The 19,886-nt window shown below is 59.2% G+C and overlaps 1 protein-coding gene across 4 annotated transcripts in view; it reads left to right on the top strand.

The window, feature by feature from the left end:
• The first annotated feature begins 2,890 nt into the window (after nucleotides 1-2,890).
• Nucleotides 2,891-19,886, top strand: part of HDAC5 (histone deacetylase 5) — a 31,473-nt gene continuing 14,477 nt past the window's right edge. The window contains exons 1-2 of one of the 4 annotated variants that reach the window (XM_077747794.1): nucleotides 2,891-3,096; nucleotides 10,233-10,304. In XM_077747794.1, the coding sequence (XP_077603920.1) occupies nucleotides 3,075-3,096; nucleotides 10,233-10,304 (94 nt within the window). In that variant the 5' untranslated portion in view covers nucleotides 2,891-3,074. Of the gene's footprint in view, nucleotides 3,097-10,138; nucleotides 10,305-19,886 lie in introns of those variants that run through there. The other 3 variants (XM_077747793.1, XM_077747795.1, XM_077747792.1) reach the window with 3 other exon arrangements.

The raw sequence follows: 19,886 nt of genomic DNA, 5'->3' as shown, positions 1-19,886 counted from the left end.
ATCCTGGGTTTCTGGTGGCCCAGCTTGGGGGAGGCATGAGGCGGAGGAAGCTCTTGGAGGCCAGCGAAAGTGATCTGCCACGGCCACAGTCAGCAGGGGTCAAGATCATAGGGCTTTTGTGCCATGGGATGGGACATCTCTGGGCTTGCAGCTTGCAGCTTTTGGCTGAGGTCTTTGCAGCTGATCTTGGATGCTGGTCAGTTCTCAGGTTCACAGGGTTTGGTTCAGACAGCTCCCCCCAGCTGTCTGTGACCTGGGGAGGGGACCCTGGGCTGCACTGCTCAGCACCTGGGAGCCTGGTGCTGCTGGAGTCCCGGTTCCAGAGAGGCCGTTCAAGGGACACCCAACTCCCCAGGAATTCTGCAGGAGTTGTTTGAGGGACAGATCCCTGCAGTGGCAGCGCTGTGAACTTGTGGCTTTCAGGTCATTGCATTGCTCCATGTCTCCCTTATTTGTCTGCCCTTCTCCTCCCACCCTCTGCCAGAGTTTTTATTGCTCATGAATGGCGTGGGGGAGTCTTTGTCCTACCTCCCCTGCTCTAGCCATGAGCTTGTAGGGTGCGGCGCGGCCGGTGTCCCTCATTCCACACCCTGCCATCTGGCTGGAGGTGGGAGGTGGGTTTGGGACAGAGGTCTGACTGCGGGAGACAGTTGATGGGATGGAGACTGGGCTCTGGGGTCTGTGCAGACATCACGGAAGCCAGGCTGCTCACTGGTAAGGCATCCAAGTGTTCTGTCACCCAGAAGTGACACCGCCCTTGGTCCCTGACTGCCCACCGAGACCTTCATTTATCTATAGCCAACAGTGGAGTTTTCACAGCAGAGGAGGCACCAAAGAGCCAGGTTTTAACCATTCCCCTGTCCTTTCTCTCCTTCATGCCCCACCCCAGACAAGAATCTTTGCCGGTCTGGATCGGGTGGTGAACTCTGCTTTGTTTCCCGGGGAGGCCCCTGTTCACTTTGGAGGCTTGGTAGAGGTGTTGGCAGACACCCTCTGCAGGTGGACAGGGGCCCAGGGATCCTGCTGCATCCTGCGGGGTGGGGAGGAGTGAGGCCTCATTGAGTCCTGAGCCACATGGAGTTCTAGGGGCCCCTCCCTTCCTCCTCTCTCCAGGGGGTGAAGACCTGGGGGGCTCAAAGTTGATCATAGTTTTTGTATCTTTGAGGCCCTGCCCCTTCTGAGTGTGCCGTGCTTGCGGAGGTGCCTTTCACTGATGAGATGGGCTGGGCCACTCGGGCTGCTGGGAATCGTGGGAATTTCTGAACGTGTGTTCCCCAGCCCACGGGAAAGGGTGTGAGCAGGACTGGGCGCCAGCCCTGGGGTGGGCACGGGCAGAGCCGCCTGCCCACGCGGGCCCTGCCAGGGCACCGGCAGCCCCACCTGCCACATTCCTGAGCTTGGCCTGAGCCCTGCACAGCCTCTTTTGTCCTTGCCCCACATCTGTGCCTGCTGGGAACAATTCAGCCCCTTCACTCCGCCTTCTCCTGAATCCCCATCCGAGTGCACCTTTCTCCAGCTCCGGAGTCCAAACCCCTTGTGCAGGGGGCAGCAGGCCTAGGAAGACCTGAGGTCTTCCGTGTGTGTGTGTGTGTCTGTGTGTGTGTGTGTGCGCGCGTGTGCGCGCACATGCCGCGCACTTGTGTCCCGGCCGTGCCTGGCTTACTGAGAATTAATCCTGCCAGGAGGTGGGGCTGTCCAGGGGGCAGAGCTGATTGCTTGTTCCTGCTTGGGGGAACAGGGTGAGGGCTTAAACATGTACCTCCTTTCAGCCTCTCTGGATCACTTCTGCTACCTAGTTTTCACTGGGTATTGGAAGGCCTGCCTTCATTTGGACAAAGATGAATGAGATCATGTCTGGGGTGGATCATGGGCTGTTTAGGGATGGGCCCAGGTGGGTGCCTGCGTAGCGTCTGAGGCTTGAAGGCTAACTGTGGGGCTGGAGCGGGGGGAGGGCGAGGAGCCGAAGGAGTGAGGACAGGTTGGAAAACTCAGGGTGCTTTAATACTGGGATATTCTCCATTACTGTATTGGTCTGGGCGAACCTGCTATTGGGGTCTTCAGTGCCTTTGTACAAACTGGGAAAAGGTGTCCCTTACTCTGGGTGGTCCCTTACTTTGGGTGGTCTCAGCCTGGCTGACTCATGGCTTGGCAGGCAGAGAACAGGTTGGTTTTCAGACCTCCTTGCACAGGTCACAACCTGTGACCCCCAAACCCCCCAGGGTTTGGGGCCCTGGACCCTGGTCTGGGGTGTGCTCGATGTTGGGTGCGTGTGTCTGCCTTTTCCAAACTCCTGGGAACAGCACAGGTTATGGGTAGAAGAGGTGGTTTCCCTCTTTCCTGGACCCGTTGTTGAATGGGGGAGACCAAGAGAGAAACGCATCATAGTTCCAGAGTTAGGGGGCACGAGGATCCGAGAGGAGGGAGGAAGTGACTGGCCTGAGCGTCCCAGCATCCCAGCTTGGGCTACTGGGCCCGGGATACCAGTTTCTCCCTTAACTTTTGCCGGAGACTCCAGATCAGCCTGCCTTGCCCCACTGCCGTGGACAGTTCGAAGCCTCCCTGCACTTTTCTCCTTTCGTGTATACCCAGTCCCACGTCAGGCACGCAAGCAAGTCTATACGATCTCCCCACCTGGCAGTGGACGCGGTCACCTGTAAAGGGGTTTGGGTGTGGCTACTGTAGCCATTTCCCTTTCCTTGAGCCCTGGCAGCCTCACCAGTTAGAGAAGAATCCAGTGTCCTGGCTGTTTTTGTTGATTTCCTCTGGGCCCCTGGGGTGGTTGTCCCTCTGTCTCTTCCCCAGGTGTAGACTGACAAGCCCTGAGGTCTCCAACTCTCCCACAGCCCTGAGTTGGGGGCCTCTAACCCTGCTCCATCTCTCCCTAGGGATGCCGTTCTGAGTGCCTGACTGCCTCGCCCCGAAGGATGGCCTCTGATGGGCATTAGAGGCACAGCGGCCCCGGGCTCCTGTCCCGTCCGTCTGTCTGTTTTCGTCTGTCTCTCTTGACATCACTGCAGCTCCACCCCCTCCCGTCCCAGCCCCCAACGCCAGCTTCCTGTGGGCCCAGAGGCGGCATGAACTCTCCCACCGAGTCGGGTAAGAGCTGGGAGGCCAGAGAAGGGCACCCTGGGGTGGTTTTGGCTACACCGAGCTTATGCGAGTTTCCAGCCCAAGGCCAGCTGAACTTCGGGGTCTGAGTTGTAAAGGAACAATGGGGTCAGGAATGGAGAAGCCTTTTGAGAAAAAGACCAAGGCAAACCTGAAGTTATTGACCATGGGGCAGACTGAGCTGGAAATTGATGAGCTGATAGTAGAGCCGGGGCCCCGAGAGGATGTGGGTCCAGCTCCGTCCCCGTGACTGCCCTCTCAACTAGGGGGCCTCCAGTTCCCCCTCTGCTCTGCCCTGTTTGCCAAGACGGGCAGGCCTGAGAGGGGCCGCATATACCCATATGTCTCTGGCCCATCTGGGGATGGTATTGTAAGATTTCCCACAATAGCTGAACGCACCTTCCTTTTTTTGTGGTGGCGTTTCTCTTCCTGGTGGAGAGTCTCTCTGTGTTACATGTTTTATTCTTAGCGGAGGTTTGCATGGCCTTTGGCCTTAGCCTTTGCCGGGGTGTGTGGCGCTGGGATGGAAGGGGGCAGTGACGTGTTGGTAGAGGAGTCTTGGCTCTCTCCTTTGAGTCTGGGTAGACCTACCCTTTCTTTTGGGCCCTGGACCTGGCGGGTTCCTAATTTGGGGTCTTTGACCCTGCGATTTCCTCGTCCCCTTTGCTCCTCAGAGGCTGCCTAGTACTGCCAGAAATAGTCTACGGGTGGAACTCCAGGCAGCTGTATGGATGGGTGGGTCTGGGTGTATGCCCGTGAGGATGTGTCCAAGCGGCCCGCGCTGGACCCTCAGGAGTTTCACAGGAGGGTCATGGGTCAGTGTGGTCAGAGTAATAACTACCTTCTTTCCCTGGCTGTCTCCTTTGGCACAGTCTCAGAGGGTCAGAGTCCATCATGTTCCACGTTACCCCCCGTCCCCGCCCCCCACAGCGCANAGTTTTGAGAGAGAGAGCACAAACAGGGGAGGGGCAGAGAGAGAGGGAGACACAGAATCCAAAGCAGGCTCTGGGCTCTGAGCTGTCAACACAGCGCCCAACGCGGGGCTCAAACCCATGAACCCTGAGATCATGACCTGAGCTGAAGTCCTATGCTCAACTGACTGAGCCACCCAGGCGCCCCTAAAATAATTTTTTAATGTTTGTTTGTTTATTTTCGAGAGAGAGATAGTGCAAATGGAGGAGCGGCAGAGAGAGAGGGAGACACAGGATCTGAAGCAGGCTCCAGGCTCTGAGCTGTCAGCACAGAGCCTGATGCGGGGCTTGAACTCACGAACTGCGAGATCATGACCTGAGCCAAAGTCGGATGCTTAACCGACTGAGCCACCCAGGTGCCCCAGCCCTGATACTTTCTCTTGTGGGGTCCCAGTGCTGGTGCTCTGTGGCAGAGGTCCTGACCAGGGTCCTGAGGACTTCTGTAGACTCAGGGAAGCTGGCAGCTGGTGGTATTGTTTGGCTTTGTGCCATTTGTTTTGGTTAAGGTTGTGCCCCTTCCCCTTTCTGGCATGACATACCCAGGGCACGGGCTGCTGGCAGGGTAGAGCCCCGGCCCGGCCTGTGAGGCCTCCAAAGACTCCCCAAGTCGGCTTTGCGTGCTGAGCCCCCTCCTGCGGGTTTGCATTTCCCCTTCGGAGCCTCATCTCTGTCCTTGCCTTCATTCAGCCTGTGGGGGCTGTGGCAGGAGTTAGCCTGGGAGAGGCGGCGGTGGTGCCGGGGGAGGCCCTGACTTGACTTCCTGCTTCCTCCTCCGAGGCGGGGTTGGTGGAGGGAAGGGGGAGGCCTGGTGGGTTCTCTGCAGTCCCGAGCCCACCTCAGCTGGGCCCCGCTGCCGTATGGTCCCTTGTGCATGGCAGCAGGGCCCAGCTGCTCCTTTCCTCTGAGTTACTGTGCTGACCCATCTAGGGGCCACCTGTAGGCGCAACGAGCCTGGGTCAAACCTTTGGCCAAGGGAACAGAAACTGCCCGGAGGCATCTGACTGTGGCTTGGGAAAGACATCTCCCCGCTTTGGATTTTACTCCTTTACAGTGAAAGGTGAAAATAATCAACCCTGGCTAGAGGCAGTCACTAGGTTGCTTTGCCAGATGCTGGTGGCCCAGGTTCCCCTTGCAGCCGCTTCTGCCTGGGCTGCGACAAGTGTGGTGGTAGATGGATGGAGGTGTCCACCAGCCCAGGAGGTGAGCAGCCTGGGAGTGGCCGCTGAGCCCAGCCAGGAGGGGCCTCATGAGTGGGGCCTAGAGAGCTGGCCTCACCTCCTGGCTGGCTTTCCAGATCCCCCCAGCAGGGGGAGATGCTGTCTTCTCATAGTTGGGAAGGAGTCAGAGGAGGAGGGGGGCATGGGATTGGGAACCACATTTTGGGAATGTGGAAGGGCCTCAGGGCTGGGATCGTTGCTGGGCGGGGGGGGCATCGCCCAGAGGCTCTTCCCATCCAGTTTTCCTTGGGCTCCGGGGCGGCCACTCCTTGTGAAGAGCTGCTTTGGGCAGGGAGGGGGGATGGCTGCCCCCCACCCAGCCCTTCCTTTTGGAGGGGCCCTGTACCTGCTATTCTCAGAACTCAGCGTGGTATCTGGTCTGGGGCCTCTGGGGCCTGGGCCTGGCACGAGCCTGGAAAGCACGTGCCATGGGCTCCGCGGAAGTAAAGTGAAACCGTAGCTGGGCAGGTGGGTGTCCCCTTTGCCTGGGGACACTCTGAAGGGAGCCCCAGGAAGAGTGTGGGGCCCTGGGACTGGGGGCCGAAGTGGGAATGAAGAGAACAGGTAGTGCCCAGGACCTGGGCTGCCCTAGGCCCTGAGCACCTCTCACCCTCTTCTGAATGTCCGAAGACCCCCTCCCCTTTCCCCAGGGCACAGAACAGCACCGTTCCTTGGTTCCCTCCATTTCTCTCCGGGTGGGAGCTTCCTGTTTGGCAGGTGCTTGCTGAGTATTCCTGACATGCCCAACACTGAGGTCAGCTGCAGGGACACAGAAATAGAAGATGGTCTGTCCCTGCCCTCCTAGCAAATGAGTTAGTGAGAGAGTGTGTCCCGGGCAAGGGGCAGCAGGCAGGGGGAGCAGTTTACTTCTGGGGCTCACCTTTCCTTCCCGGGCCATTCGAGCTGATTGACTTACCTCTGGGCTGGGCTGAGCGCCAGCGTTTGACCTGATTTGCCTCTTTTGCAGTCTTGGGAGCACAGGCAGAGGCCATTGATGGGGCCTCCTGCTTCCCCGCAGAGGCTACTGCCTGGTGTCTGGCGTCTCTTCAGGCCAGAGGGGACTCAAGGAGTGAGGCTTTCTTTATTTTTCTGGAACTGGTCATTTCTGCTCCCCTCAGTGGGATTGAAGGACTGAACCTGCCTCCCGTCCGGGCTCAGACTGGCCAGGCTGGAGGAGCTGCCCTGGGTCTTTCTGGTCCCTGCCCCATCCTCTGCTGTTGCCCAGAAGGAAGGGCAAGAGTGAGGCCTGCCGTGGGAGCCAGTCTGGATGGCGACAGGGCCCCAGGAGGAGGCGGCCAGGTTCCTTATCCCCAGCGTGGGAGGGGAGACAAGCTTCATGACACCACCTGCCTGGAGCACCTCCTGGCACGCTCCACACTTTCTCTCCTTCCCTTTCCCAGGAGGGAGGGAGGGAAGGTGGCTGCCCCCTCTGGGTGACCAGAGAAACTGGGGCATGGGTGTGGGGTGGAGCCAGGAACCTCAGCGTCCTGCCTCCCAGCCTCGGGCTCAGGCTCTGCCGCTGAGCCCACCCCCCACCCCCGCCCTGGGTAGAGAACCAACCCCGAGGAGGAGAAAGTGGGTCAGTGCGGGGCGTGGGTCTGGGGTCTGGGGTCTGGGAAGTGGACTCCCAGCGTCCCTCTCTACTTAGATGTCCCCTGGCACACCTGTGCTCACTGTAGATTGGGACCTGCTCCGCCCTCCTCTTCCCTGCTTCACCAGTCAAAAGGGATTGAAGGGATGGGATGGTCGCAGGCAGGGTCAACCCTGAGGGGATGTGAAAGATGCCAAAGTAGGTTTTCACGTTTTTCCGGGACTTGGTTTCAAATGAGAGGGTTCAGCCAACACTTGGCATGGGACCTGGCGCATGGCAGCTCTCAGGCCACGCAGACGGGCACCAGCGCGATGGGGCTCAAAGGGCAGGAGAAGACTGGAGGGCAGGCAGGCCTGATGTCTCCAGGGCTGCGGGGCACCTGGTACTCTCTCTATCGAGAGTACTCTGAGCCAAAGAAATTTCCTGTGCGCAGCCTTTTGTGCCCAGGAAATGGGAGCCTGGAAGAGCTCAAAGAGCCAGCATTGGCCTCTTCCCCTCCTCCAGATTTAGAGGGTTAGGAGACCTGAGGCCAGCCTCCGAGGGAGGGAATGAGATCATTGCGGTCTGGAGGGGATGGTGCCGGCTCCCAATGGAGTTCCTGCGCCTTGTGCTTGGTGGGTGCTCTGTAAGGTTTGTGGGATGACACGTGGGAGAGCTGGATGGCTGGAGACAGAGAAATAAACCACGAGGAGAGGGGCTATAGAGCGGGAAGGATTGAGGGTTAGACATTAGGAAGACCTTGTTGCATCACCTGAATCTCAGAAGGAAAAAAAGGCCCTTGTTCCCACCCCAGGCCTCGTCTCCATTTCCCCCAGAGGATTTTGGGAAGTGCTTTGAGGATTATCTGGTTGTCTGACACTTTGCTTCCCACCTCAGGCAGGAAGTCCTAACAGTGCTGGGCACTGCCTGGAGCCCCAGGCTCTGGCCACCTCTGCTTGCCCAGCCTCCTGGGTGCTCCTATTTTTCCTGGGCGAGGAGTTCTCTTCCTTTAGGTTTTTGGCTGCTCCAGGTTCTGGGGGGTTCTGCTTTTGAGGACCTCCTCTCCTCCAGAATAGGGTTCCCTGACCATACTCTCCTGTGCCTGGGGCAGGCAGGGAGAGCCAGGACAGGGCTAGCCAGCCCTTCTGGTTGCTCCCAGCGTGGGTGGGTGGAGTCCTGAGCTGGGAGGGGCTCCCACCCCTGGCTCTCCGGGCTGCCTCATGCCTGCTGCCCATCACCCCGCCGAGGGGATTTTGGTCTTTGCTTTCCTTCCTCTTTAGAGAGTTTGGTTGACCAGGACAAGGTTGGGGCAAGAGGTGGTGAATGAGGTCCCCAGACCCACCCTGAGATGTCTCCCAACTCCACAACCCTGTGGGGAGCACTGCTCCATCACTGTTTTTTCAGAGGCTCCCCATCTTCATTCTCTCGCCCTCCACCCCAATGTATGTCTTACTGTATAAGATCAGCTAGTCCCGGGCCTGGGAAAGCCCACTTCTGCCACCTCCCCTGTCCCTGTGCTCCCCCCACCTGAGGACAGGAGGCCCCTTTGCTGTCATCCCTGCTTGGCAGAAGCTGGCCGGGATACTGGGCTGCAGGAGGCACGGCCACTGTGTCCTTGGTTGGCCAGCTCCTGCAGGGCTCCCGACAGGAGGGTGAGGTCATCCAGTCCAGGGAGAGGACAGGTGTCCCTGGCTCTGTGCCTGGAGTTGGGGGCAAGGAGGGGCCAAGAGGGGGCTCCAAAATAGCAACTCTGACATCAGAAAGGGGGAGGGGGACCTAGACCCAGGAATAACCAGGCTATTAAAAGGCTCCAGTGAGGTCAGGGGGCCAAGTGGGATCTCTGTACCGGGGTAGGCACAACCCGAGGAGAAGGGACCAGCCAGCAGTGAGCAGGGAAAGCGGGTGTCACAGGTCCTCGTGTGCACTAGCCCTGAGTCCCAGTGGGGCCCCCCGGAAGTATGGGCTGCTGAGCCAGGCCTGGAGCCGATAGGGAAGAGCCAGATCGTGGCAGCTTCTTGAGTCTTCTTAGAGGGGTTCTGTCCTCATGTGTCTTCCTCCCTGGGTACTGGGAATCATTGTCCCTGTGAACGGAAACCCTGGGGCAGCTTCATGTGTTCCTCTGTGTCGGAGGTCATTGTGCAGAGTAAACAAGGTGATGCTGCCGTTAGCCTTGCACCTGGTATGCTGCCAGGGAGGAGCTCCGTGTGCTCTGAGAGTGGACAGGTGCCCCCCCCCCCCCCCCGCTCCCTTCCATGGATGGGGCAAGACCTCTCTAGGAACTCTCCCTGCCTGCCTGGAAGGAAGTGGAGCAGCCCCTGGAGGCGACACCCTTAGTGGGTAGGAGGGAGCCTCCATTTAGCTGCTGCTCAGGGGTCTCCCTGCTGCTTGAGGGGGTGGGGAGGCACCTCCCAGCTCTGAGGGAGGGCGGAAGTTAGATCAGCTCCCATCTGGCTGTAAGCAGGACTCCAGGGAAGATGTGAGGTTAGGCCAGGTGGCCCTGTCTGCCACCCTCTCCCAGACCCTTCTGGTTTCTTTACCTGTGCTGATGGCGAGAGGGAACACAGAGATGGAGTCTGGCTTTTGGGTCTCTAGCCCCTTGCCTGCTGAGAAGAGTGCCAGAGCGGCTCCCGGACCCATGGGTACTCTGGCCTGTGCCCTTCTCCAGCGCAGTCTCTGGCTGCCCACTTCTGTGGCCTTGGCCCTGAGTACAGGCCCTCCCCTGTTCCCATCCCCCTGCCTGGCGCTTCCTCCTGGGGTGGAAGGAGCCTCCCCCCCCCCCCCCTGGGCCCCCNTGGGGCCTCCGCCAGGCCCGGGCTCCTGGCAGCCGGCCGGCGGCTCCCTGAGCATGCTCCACCTATTTATAGACAGGGCCCTCCCCCAACTGCTATTTCAGTCTCCTGCCAGCTGCCGGCGGCTCATTCGGGAAGGAGGAGCAGGGAGCCAGGCCCAGAGCTGTCACCCAGGGCTGGGAGGGAACACAGAGAGCCCGCCTGCCTGCCTGCCTGCTGAGCTCCCCTTCCTGTCCCCCTGAGCGAGCGCTCAGCCATACCCCAGCTCCTGGGAGCTGGGGAGAGGCCAGCGGTCCAATGCCCCTCTAGAGGAGAGCTGGGCCTGTAGCTCCAGGGCCTCCTGGCTCCTCCTGCCGCCAGGAGTGCCCGGGCCGGATGAGACACCTCCCCACAGCGCGGGTCCCAGTGACCGTGGCCTCAGGGAGTCCCTGAGCAGTGAGGGCCCCGCCAGACCACCTTCCCTTGGCCGCCTCCCGCCTCCGGCGGCCCCTCCCTGGCATGCTGCTGGTGCCCAAGGCTCAGGGGCTCGTGGAGATGCTGCAGACCATCTATGAGACGGAATCCTGTTTCTCAGCAGATGGGATGTCAGGCCGGGAACCATCCTTGGAAATCCTGCCTCGGACCCCTCTACACGGCATCCCTGTGGCAGGTAGGTGCTTCGCTGTCCCCGCCTGCCCTCTGCCTTCGCGCATCCTCATCCCTGGGGCTGAGCATCTGGCTCCAGGCATCGCCCACATGGGGTCCTGCTTAGATCTCTTTGGAGGGCTTTGTTGAGAATGTTCGAGGGAAGCCGACTCGCTGAAGTCTGCTTCCCGGCCCGCCCTGGCCCAAGCCTGCCTTCCCGCCATGCCCTCCGGCTGCACTCTGCTGCGTTCGCGGGTCTCTCTGGCTTCCGGCGGGGTGGCAGGGTCGGCGTGAGCTGCTGGGGGCTGTGGAGTCCTGGAGGCCCCTGGCCTAGTTGGCACCATGGTCAGAGGGGAGGAAGTGGGTCAGTGACCTGCCTCCCAGCGGCCTGCTCCCCAGGTCCAGCCTGGGGCGTGGGCCATAGCTGAGTGCCCACAAGGATAAAGGCCACTCCAGCTCCTTTGGCTGAGTGCTTGGGGGCAGTGACTTTTGCAAGTCCCCAGTCGGGAGTTCCCGGGGAATCAGATGCGAGGCAGGTGTGGCAGGTAGGGTTAGGTAGAGGCTGGCAACTTGAGGGTGTCAGGGGTCTTGACTTCCTTAGCTCCCCATCTCTCCTTCCCTCAGGCCTTGGTTTCATCCCATTTCATGATGGTGAAGGCGTGTCATTGATTCCTATGGTCTTGAGGACCCCCTAGGATGCCACTTTATCAGCAGGGACGGTTTTGGCTCTTGACTGGGGGTGGGGTCCCCCAGAGCTGGGCCACTCCCTCCGTCCCTCCCTCCCTCCCTCCCAGGAACCTGTTGGCAGCGTCAGGCCTTCCTGGCACAGCCTTCCCACCAGGCCGGCACCACAAGATGTTTCTTCTAGGGAGGGGCCTGCTGGCCCTGTGCCCGCTTGGCCCCTCCTGGCAGCGGCTTGGTGCTTGGGTGTGGGTGTCTGTGTGCATACGTATCGGGAGTCTTTGCCTTTGGATACATGGGTGTGGGTCCCAGGCTTTAAGTCGGAAGGTAAGAGCCGTGTGCCTCCGTGGGTACCGGTGATTTGGCTCTAAGCTGTCCAGGGATAAGGTGGCGGCAGGGCTAGGATATGCCAGAGGATGAGTGTTTGGGGAAGTTTGGGAAAATCTTCGGAAAAAGGCCCGTCATCTGCCTGGGCAATGATGCCCTCAGAGTCTCCTAGGGAGACTCCTGGGAACCAGCCCTGCAGGGTGCCCCCTGGGATGGGGGCATGACCCTGGGGGCTGGCCGAACAGTCGGTCGACACTGGGAGGGAGTGTAAGCACAGAGGAGCACTCCAGCCCCGGCCTGGTGGGGAGCCAGCGGCTCTGACTGAAGACCCTGCCTGCTGACCCCCCCACCCCGAAGCCTCTGGGAGTCAAGCTGGTCTCTTGGAGAGCAGAGGACCCGCTGTGTAGAGCATTGCTTGCAGCCAAAAGCCTTATTGGTCCACCCATTCTGCCCTTCGTCCCTCTGTCCCTTGCCTCCCAGCGGCCACTGGCCATTGGCCTGGAGTTTCCTCCTCAGCATGTTCTCCTACCTTCTTTCAAGTTAGACCCCAGAATCCCTGCTCCTCTTATCCCTTCCCTAAGCCTCCTGTCCTTGCACAGACCCCACCTCCCACCCCCCGCCAGCATCTCTCTCTAGATCCGTGTGACCCCGCCACACGCACACTGCCTAGCCTTCTGATCGGTGGTGTGGTCCATGCTGGCAGGAGGGAGGCGTGAGTCACCTCAGCGGCTCGGGGAGAGGGCTAAGAATGTTCCCCCTGCGCAGCTCTGATGCTGTGTCTGTGACGCGGCTGGGGACAGATATAGGCCTGGAGCTCGGCTGCCTTGTTTTTTTTNCCCCTTCCCGCCTCCTCACCTCATCTCTTGATCAGTCTCCAGACAGGATGCAAAAGCCTGTGGCTAAAAAAGCAGGTGTCCAGGGACGCTTCCTGGGCAGTGTGTGTTGTCGCCAGGCCTCCCCGGCCCGAGGGATTGGGGAAGAGGACTTTCCGGGGTGGCTGTCTACCCTGGACTCTGCCTACTCGAGCAGCAAAGCTTTGGAACCCTGTTTTAGGGCCATCATTTGCTCCCTGGGCCATCTCGTTCACCATCACTTAGCGCAGCGCCTGGCACTTGGGTGAACGAATGTCACTTGAAGGGCTGGTGTCCGGAGCTGATGTCAGGATTCCTGGGTTCTTCATGGGCCTGGGCCTCCGTGAGAATAGACAGATACGGTGGGTTGACCCCGCAGGTGAGCCAGAGCCCTGGTCGGGGGTGTTCCTGGGAGCTGCAGGGCCCTCCTTGCTGTTGCTGCTTTGATGAGGGGGACACACTGCAGCTCCCAACAGTGCCATCAGAGGTCTTCCTTGATGCATGGGGTCTCTGCCTGGCCCCCCTGCAACAGCCCGGTGCACAGTGGGTGCTCCTCTCAATCAGGCCCGGTCGCAGCTTGGGGAGCCTTGGAGCTCGAACCCCGGTATGGGATTCCCAAGGATGCAGTGGTGGGGGATCCCCCGTTGCCCTTCTGGATTCCCCTGTGGCCTGGACTGGGCAGAACTGCTGCTTGGGCATTGTGCCGGATTTTATGAGCAGGCATGGGAGAGGAGTCTCCTTTACGCAGTGAGGGAGGGTGTGAATCCTGCGTGTGCCAGGAAGGGATGCTCTGGATGCTGGGAAGTGCCATGGGGTTGGGATTTGGTATCGGGGATTCCCCCCGGGTATTCTTATTCACGTTCTTCAGACCATTCCAGGCTTGGCTGGGTGTGTGGGTGTATAGGTGTTGGGGCGTGGGGAAGGTAGGAAGGGTGAGGCTCAGGTGGGAAGGGAACTCATAATGTACTAAGTGACAAGAGTATCAGGTGCCTTCCTTCCCTCTCTCTTTCAGGAAGGTATTATTAGCCATGGTGTACAATTGAGAAGGATCAGAGAGGTTAAGGAGCTTGCTCAAGGTCACAGAGTGAGTGACAGCTGGGATCCAGTTTCAGGTCTCTTGTGAAGGGCGACAGCCAACCCCCACAAGCGTTCCTTTGTGCACGTTTTTTAGAGGTGGCCCTTCTTTCAGGTGGATACATTTTCATGCCAGAGCACGTGGCTTAGCACTTGGAGCATGGGCTAGATTTCAGCACCAACTTGCTCCTTTAGTGGGATGCTCTTTGCAGCACACAATGTGCCTCTCAAGTTTGTGCTCCTAGAGAATAGAGATGAGTCTGGCTTTGGGGGGTTTCTGAGAGGAGGCTCTGTTTTCCGTGAGTAGTGGAGACCACTTGGTCAGCTCTCCCCCTCCCTGTAGCGGTGTCAGGAGAGAAGGGGGCTCAGGAACAAAGCTGGACACTCCATTACATTCAGACAGCCTCCCCTCCCCCCCACTGCTCCGACTTCTTGTTTTTGAGACCCTCAGCTGTCCCTTCCCTGCGGCACAGCTGCCAGACAGGAAATCAGATTAACTGTGTCCACACACACAGCTGTAACAGCTGTCAGGTTGGCAGCAGAAAAGAGTGTAGCCAGACTGGGGACGTGGTGAGAAAAAGTAGTTCTCAAAGTTTCGGCTGTATCCGAATTACCGAGGGAATGTATTAAAATACAGGGCTCCAAGGCTCCACCCCCTCCAAGGGTTTGGATCCTGTAGGGCAGCCCAGGAACCAGGATTTTGGACACATCTCAGGTGGTTCTGATGCATGTAGACTCAGCCTACACTTGGAATAAAGGCTGTGTGGATGGAAGTCATGTGGATGGGGTCATGCGGCCCAGCAGCCTGCCTGTGGACGTCACCAGCGTCCCTGGAAGGCCTCGGTGGGCTCTGGGACTCCTCAGAGAAGGGTTGACTGCAGAGCGAGGAAGGCTGCGGCCCCAGTCAGAGTCAGACCCAGCAGCCGCCAGCAAGCAGCTTGGTTGTCTGCGGAGGGAGAATGTCTCGAGATGTTAGGCAGCAGGTGTGTAAACCCCAGCTGGGGTAGAGGATCATAGCAAGTGGCCAGGTGGGCAGGGCACCCCTGCTGGATGCTCAGGGCTGGGTTCCATTGGTGGGGGGTGTTAAAGGCAGAACCCCTGCCCTGGGGCCCCTGCTGTCCACCCCAGGTGTGGCATGAATAGTCACGGCATCAGCTGCAGGCTTTGAATGATTAGTGTGCCTTCGAGCTGCTTCTAGCGTGGTGCCCGTGTTTCCTGGAAATGGGGGGACTGGGAGAAGTGAGTCTATTTCTCTTCCAGACAGCAGTCTGAGATCAGCGAGTAACCCTCTCTTCACCAGTGAGAGATGCTCATGCCTTCCACCAAGACTCTCTGCACGCCTGGGCTTAAGGTCCATCAGAGGCACAGTCTGCCTCAAGATTTCTGGGGGTTTCAGCTGCTCAGCCCGCCCCCTTCTCACCGGTGCTCCTGGACTCTGGTGTTCTGGAGGCCAACTGGCTGCCCCGTCTAGAGCCCTGCATCCTTAATGCCAAGTTTGGCTCCTCGCTCTATCTCTCATTAAATACAGGAGCAGTCCTCAAGGTCTTTCCTGTTTTTTGTGGTTTTTTTTGGTATTTTTTTTAGTGTGAGGCAGGTGGAGAGCCAGAAGACCTGAGTTAAGCCTTAGCTCCTCTGCTTCCCTTCCAGGTGACATTGGACAAATCTCTTTCATCTGTGGCCTCACTGTCCTCTATGTTTGGGAAGTTGAGTCGCTGATCTGCGGGCCCTTCTTGTACTGATATTCTGAGAGGCTCTAACATCAATTGCACATTGCTTCTGCCTTTCCGGAAGGCGGGTCCGGGAAGACGTGGGATAGTACTGGGGGGACAGCTAGAGTCTGCAGTGGAGCTGCCGGAGAAGGCTTTCTGACTGCTTGGAGTCAAGACCCTCCAGAGCAGGGATCAAAACTTGTGCTCCTCTGTGCTAAGCAATGCTTTCGAGGGACCAGAGGGATGCGACGGCCGTGGGCTGAGCCGCAGAGGACAGAGTGGCCCTTCTTGGAGGTAGCGAGGTAGCAGAAATAGCCTGGATGTGCTGTGGTTGGGAGGAGGCCATTCCCAGAGATCCCTTCTTTCGACGCCCGGATCTTGCTGCTGGGTGGGCCAGTTTGCCTTGGGCCCCATGGGCAGGGTTTTGGTTGGGACAGGACCACAGAGCGACCTTGCTGCAGTCTTGAAATGAGAGAGTTGAGGCCTCGCACTGGCGGAGGTCTGAGCTTGGCGTAGTGCTAAGTATTTTATTTCATGCACTTTAGAAACATTCTGAGAAGTGGTCCTGAATCTTCACGAGATTGCCAGAGGGTTCTGGGTTAGAAACAGATAATCAGGAGCCATTAGCAACAGCCTCGACTAGCACCTCCTGAGATCTTCTCAGCGCAGGGCCACGCTCCCTTGTGTGGTCTCTCCGTAGCCTAAGAGCTCTGAGAGGAAGGTCCTAGCCTTCCTCCCATTTCACAGATGCCCGCCCTGAGCCCAGAGAAGGTGCTCTGTGCCTTGCCCTGGGAAGTGACGGAGCCTGACTTGAACCCTGGCATTCTCTTACTCCAGAGCCCTGGCTCTTAACCATTATGTGACGTGCCTGCTTGCGTTACATGAGGAGCTGTGAAGATTGCTAGGTGAGAGTCCTCCCCAGCTTGCACATGTGGAAATACCGCCTGAATTGTGGTAGAACCTGTTGAGCCTAAATTGGCCTCGCTAGTCACGTAAGAGCACAGAAATAGATCATGGGAAACCATCCTTGGCGGGGGGGTGGGGGGGGAGGAGTCATTGGCATCACGGGGAGGAGTGTGAAAGGCTGCTGTTCCCTGCCTCCTTCTAAAATCCCTCAAGGCCAAGAAAGGGACAAACTCCTTTTCCCGTTCTCCGGAGGGACAGAACGAGGTCATTAGACGTTTAAGGAAGCCACTGGCTGCCCAGCGTGGAGAGGGAGCTCCTGAGGGTAGGGGGTGCCGGCGGAAAGTGCCGCCTTCTCAGGTGGGCTGCCCACACGTTGCTCTCCAGTGGGGCCAGTTACCCAGGCTGGCTAGTATGGAGGGCCCGGGATGCCCTGCATCAGAGCCAGACTGCTTAGGTTAGTGTTCAGAGGGTGTGAGTCCCTGCTCCTTGGCTGGTGGAATCTTCCACATGGCAGCCTGAGTTTTGTGCAGAAGAGGGGGCCGAAACAGATGATCTCCAAGGCCTTTCCCCCCCTTTTCCCTCTTTTGATAGGGTAGCTCCTTAGATCCAGGGCTTATCTGTAAAGGACTCTTTTTTTTTTTTGGTCCTGTGCAGACATTCCAAACTGCTCAGCACACCCGTCTCTCATGCACTGCCCACCCTGGGTCGCTTCCTTCACCCCTGGCTTTCTGTGGCTGGTAGCTCCTGGGACCGGGATCTTTTTAGAGCCCGGAATTAAGCTTTTTAGGTCTGTTGGGCGGGTCCACTCACTGCGCAGGCCCCTTCCGTCTAGGCCTTCTCCAGGGGGAATGAAAGGTGCTCTCTCCCTGCTTCCAGAGTTTGGGTGCCTACGGTTCTGACAATTTCTCCATTCAAGGGCTTGGAGCTGGGACGTGTCCGGCAGGATGCTCAGAGCAGGAGGAAAGCTTGGCCTTGCCCTTGGGCAGCCAGATGGGTTTTTCGTTTTGAACCCTTGTTCCCAAAGCACTGCTAAAATCTGCTCCTCATGGCCCAGAGCTCCTGCCTGCTCCGGGGACGATGTCTTGCTTTGTCTGGACACTCTCTTTGGTCTAAGGTTGTGTAGGTGGCCATCCCAGAAGTTGCACCGTCAGCTCCCGTATTATCTTCCTCGTGAGAAGCCAGGCTCTCCCTGTTTGTGCTGCCTGAACGATCTGCCATGGGAGCCCCACCTGGGCTGGTGGGGTTCACGGAGTGTGGGGAGGCCCCGCTGGTTGGGAGGGGAGTATCATCGCGGAGGTGTGCCCAGGTGTGCCTGTGAGCTAGTCCTTCTGAGCCAGCGCCTGGGATGCATGGGGCCACCCTGATTGTAAGAAATACACAGCCCTGCCCACTCAGCTACCTGGGCTGGGGCTTCTCCACGGAGGCAGTGTGAGTCAGTCTTGCAGATGGCCAGAGGACAGGATGACATTGCCACTTTTTCTTAAACGCCACCACTCTCAGGCAGAGGGGTCAGAGTCCTTCAGGAGCAGAGTATGGAGCAGGGTAGGCCTGGGCCCTTCCAGCTTCCCTCTCTAGATTACTGTGTGGGCTGTCTGGCTTCTGCTCCATTCTCTACAACCCACGGTCAGAAGGAGGCATGGGGGCCAAGGGAAGGACCCCGGTCCTTGCCCTCCCAACTGATCCCTCCCTCGGCCTTTCCGGGGGCTCTTGGCTAGCCAGAGTTCCCAGCCTTTCCTCTTAGGGAATGTTCCACCCCCCTCCTTCCTGTTCTGACGTCCTCCGCTTTCTTGGTCCACCAGGAGGCGGTCGAGAGCCTCCTCCGATCTTGCCACACCCATTTCTCCTTCCAGGTGCTTGGTTATGATGGCAGCCACTGATACCTGCCCTGTTCCTGCCAAGCTGGCAGAGGGCACTATCCTCTAGGGGGCGCCAGGCCAGCCAGGCTCTAGGTTCTGTGCCCAGCAGACTTCATTCAGAAGGTTCTGTGCCTCCCCCACACCCTTCCCCTGACTCCCGGTGCCCAGCCATCTCCCCTCGTGTCATAGATGGAGCCCAGTCATGCCCCGGCAGAGCCCTGGGGTGCCGTACTCCGTCAAGGCCCTCACGGGGCCTGGGGATGAATATTCTCTAATGGGCTGTGCTTCCCACTTGCATGGGAACAAGGCTGTTCCCGGAGCCTGTTGGCCGTCCTGCCACCCGCATACCAGTGGGGCCCTAGCATCTCTGCTGTGGTGGCGGCTGCATGGGAGCCCTGGTGGGAGATTCCCCTTGTCCGAGCCCGTGCCCTCTCTGCAGGGCTCCCGCAAGGGAAGCCAGCACTGCTGGCCACAGTTCCATCCCTAACAGGGTTATCTGCTGGAAGCCAGCAGCACTTGGACCCCTGCCCTTCTCTGGGCGGACAGGCTGGCGGGCATCCGGCTCCTGCAGCCCCGGCAGCCCCAGCACCGCCCGGAGCGGCAAGTTGAAGCCTGTCCTTCTCTTGGCTGAGCGCTCAGAGCACCACGGGCCAAGCCAGCCTTGAGGAATAGACAACTCTCCCGCCAGCTTGGGGCTTCGTTGAGCACTTCCGGACCTGGGGAGACCTGAGGCTGGCTGCTGGTTCCTTGCCCTCGTCCTGCTTTGCACCCTGAGGGGGGGTGGGTCGGCCACCTCCAGAAAAGTCTTTGGCAGGGCCTTTCCGAGGGTCCTTCCTCCTGGTGCTGGGGCAGGACATGGGTTGGGAGGGAAAATGAGCGAGTTGTGTGTGTGCCTGTGTATGTAACCCCACCCTCCTGGCCACATCTGGCCACTCCTGCAGATGTGGCTCTGGCCTCGTGGCCACAGAGTCGTCAGTGTGGCTGGCGGGCAAACCACAGAGGAATGTGCCTAGCAGTGCCCGGCGNGGACCGAGATACTCTGCCCAGGCTTTACCTTCCCAGTCCCACCTCCGCTGGGTCCCAGAGGCCGGATTCAGGCATAAGGGTTGCAGCAGGGCCTTAGCCTTCAGCAGGCCTTGCCCCTGCCTGGGTGACACTCATTCAGTGTGGGTTCCCCGGAGAGGTCCAGGCCCATTAACTGCACACGGTGTGGAAGCCTGTCTCAGCTCCGCCCTTAGTCCCTTCCCAGCTCCGTCTCCAGGTGCTGAGGTGAGGATCGAGATGAAGATTGGTGATAGGGGCTTGGGCAGACCCCTGCCCGCAAGGGGAGGAGACACTGGCGGCCACCAAGATGTAGGGGTCCTTCTTTCTCCAGGCCCAGGCTGGAGTGGGCTGCCTTGCCACAGGAAGGCCTTCCCAGCTCCTTCCTCCCTGGGCTGGAGTGAGAAAAGTGAGGGCTTTCTTTGGAGAGTGAAATGGAAAAGAAACAAGGTGTGTCTGCCCTGCCTCTCTCACTTCCTCCTTCCTGGGCAGTGGGTAGCCGGTCTTCCCCTTCCTGCTGGAGGCCTGCAGGCTCTGTGCAGCGTGGGCTGGGCTTGGGGCTCCCTGCTGGTGTGGTGTTTGCCTGGTTGCCCTGGCAACCACGGGGCAGTGGTGGGGAGTGACATTCAGTGACCAGAGGACAGTGTACAGGGATCAGGAGGTCGAGACCCATGTTTCCCATAAGCCCATTGGAACACTTGGCCCTCCCTGGGGCCCCCTCAGCCCATTGTCCGCATGGGGGCCTGGAGCCCAGGTCTTGGGACCCAGCAGACCCTCCACCCCTTTCCCCTTCCCAGCAGGTTCTCCCTGAGACCAGAGTTCTGAGATCTCTCTGCCTGAGCTCCAGCCTCCGCCCCCCTTGCCATTACCCTTCTTCCTGTCTGATTCCCTTTCCTTTCCTGTCTCCTCCTCCCACCTCCTCCCTGCGCCTGCCCGCCCATTCTCTCATTCCCCCTCCCCCCCCCAAGGCACAGCTGCTGTTTGGCTCACTCTATATATAGCGGCATTTTCAGGGTAATTACAATAAAACTGTTGAAAGGAGATAATCCAGCAAAGGAAGCAGAGTCTGACTCCCAGCCCCCTCCTGTCCCTGGTTTGGTGCAGCCCTGCACCCCCTTTCCCTGAGGCCTCCTGCTCCCACTCCTCCCCGCCCCCCCCCCCC

The sequence above is a fragment of the Crocuta crocuta genome, unplaced genomic scaffold (assembly GCF_008692635.1).
Source record: "Crocuta crocuta isolate KB4526 unplaced genomic scaffold, BGI_CrCroc_1.0 scaffold289, whole genome shotgun sequence".
In the NCBI taxonomy this organism is placed as follows: domain Eukaryota; kingdom Metazoa; phylum Chordata; class Mammalia; order Carnivora; family Hyaenidae; genus Crocuta; species Crocuta crocuta.
The sequence above is the reverse complement of the archived record's forward strand: the minus strand, read 5'-3'. Positions and strand labels throughout refer to the sequence as shown.